The sequence below is a fragment of the Gastrolobium bilobum genome, unplaced genomic scaffold (assembly GCF_033153095.1).
Source record: "Gastrolobium bilobum isolate Gb01-03AN ecotype WA unplaced genomic scaffold, APGP_CSIRO_Gbil_v1 utg64567, whole genome shotgun sequence".
Classification (NCBI taxonomy): domain Eukaryota; kingdom Viridiplantae; phylum Streptophyta; class Magnoliopsida; order Fabales; family Fabaceae; genus Gastrolobium; species Gastrolobium bilobum.
The window spans coordinates 4,364-6,568 of NW_026897026.1; the positions used below are offsets into that span (position 1 = coordinate 4,364).

At 35.6% G+C, this 2,205-nt stretch overlaps 1 protein-coding gene across 1 annotated transcript; it reads left to right on the top strand.

Annotated features, from left to right (window-relative positions):
- Nucleotides 1-480: 480 nt before the first annotated feature.
- On the top strand, nt 481-1,593 carry LOC133303522 (protein BREVIS RADIX-like). The gene is made up of 4 exons (XM_061503439.1): nt 481-554; nt 752-884; nt 1,073-1,314; nt 1,515-1,593. The coding sequence occupies exons 1-4, from the start codon at nt 481-483 to the stop codon at nt 1,591-1,593; spliced, it is 528 nt and encodes a 175-aa protein (XP_061359423.1).
- The last annotated feature ends 612 nt before the right edge of the window (nt 1,594-2,205 follow it).

The window sequence follows — 2,205 nt, forward strand, 5'->3', positions numbered from 1 at the left end:
ATAGACTTTCACGTTCAACGATGTTGTTGTCATCCACTTGCATGTATTCTCTACTAAGTACATTCTCCACTAGCCCAGCTGTAAAGGTATTGTATGATGCTTTGAAAATGACCTAAGCCTGAAACCGTAAGACTCCATGGTATGTATTAATTGTATGGTACATGATTAAGACTTTTAAATGCATTGATGCTAATTTGAATTTTTATTCTGCATATGCAGATTAAGGATCTGGTGCTGAAGCTTTCAGGGAAGAAAATCAAAGCTGGCAACCCCAAGAGCATCAAGTATGACACCGTTTCTGAAGAGGTTACATACGGCTACATTGGTGGTGGAAGCGCAAGTTCAACCCCTGCTTTGGACTACACAAACCCCAATCAATCCCCAATTGGTAACACCACCCCTGGAGGGCGTCAACCTCAACCACCAGCTGGTAGTGTAGCGATGGTGGACATGACTGGATCCAACAAGTGAATAGCAAAGATGGAGCCAGGTGCTCACATCACCTTTGTGTCTATTCCTACTGGGGGCAATGATCTCAAAAGGATTCACTTCTGGTATGTATAATATGTCCCAAGTTTTGAAAATATATGTAGTACCTTAGAGACCTTCAAATATATATATATATATATATATATATATATGAGAATTTTAGTTGTTGAAAAAAAAATTAATTATCATGTAGTAATAAAGACTTACAATACTTGTTATTCAAAAAAAAAAGACTTATAGTACTTGGCATTTAAATTTGAAGCCGAGACATGTTTGATAAGCCGCGAGCCCAGAGGTTGTGGGCTGAGAATTACGACAAGATCAGGGAGCTTCATAATATCCAGAATTTAAATCAACATGTTTTCAACACTCCTGCAAGGTCTGATGATGATGAGGTAATCTACAACTTTTACACACATATGATGTTGTTAAGAGTTAAGACTCTATTTCATCGACCATGTTATTTTTCATGATACTTCAATTCATGTTTATCACTATATCGTGAGAAGAGGTTGACATAAATAAGAGCTCTCTATTGGATTCTCGAGATTCATTCATGTACATTACTATTGCCTTTGAACAGAACTCGGGGGAATCTGAACAAGATATCCCAATGGCTTCAATGCTGAACATGGATTCGACTCCGGGGAATTTCCATGCACCCGCTGGGAATATGGGGTATTTCCATGGTGGGATATCAAGGGCTAACAACCCTACTGACAATGACATGGATGCTGAATGGGTTGAGCAGGATGATCCTGGAGTGTCAATCACTTTGAAGAGGTCAGCTAATGGGACCAGGCAAATTCGCCGTATCAAATTCAGGTAATATAAAATGCATATCAAAAACATGTTCCTTATTGTTTTTTCCTTCACAATTAGATGGTCGTAGGAGCATGTTCTTTGGTGAAATTAGGAAATGGTAAAATCCTAGATTGCATGTAACATGTTGCCAAATTTCATTTAAAAAATTATTTAGAAGATTAGTGGGTTTTGATTTGACTCTTTGTTAACTATGTCTGCAGCTGGGAAATTTTTGATGCAGATGCAGCCAAGGATTGGTGGCTGCGCAACAGGGTTCGAGTTCATGCTCAGCATATGTGAAGCCTTGTTGCTGTGAAGAAAAGTGGATGTTCTAAACTGCTGGAATTTTCAACTTTTCTTTCCTAGACATTGTTATCTTCTTCTTGTTGTTGTTCACTCCAGTATATGGAGTGTAGTCTTGGTGATGGTCTCTTAATATGTTATAGTTGGTACTGTTTTGTAAGTTTAAGTTTGTGGTTCTCTATTTACTCCAATTACTGTGGGGTATATTGTTGTTGATTTATCTTTGGTTGAACATTTGGTAAGTTTGGTTATTTAAGACCAACTTGCTCTTTTATAATATATATTTTCCTTGTGTGGTTTATCAGCGCAAGCTTGTGAAAACCCTATATGTTGATGAATGATACATAATTTTTTCCCTAAATCCTTAGAGATCCTTCTTAAAACTTAAAAAAAATATTTTTGTTATAAAAAAAAAAATTATATATATATTTCAGACATAATAAGCATTATAAAAATTATTACTTCGTTTAAATCGTGATATCACTGCAGTCCTGTTTGCATAAAATATTTAAAAAATTTAAATGATTATATATACATATTAAAACTGTGTACCCTATGAGAAAAATTAGGCTTTTTGACCCTTTTACCCTTAATTAATTAATTAATAAC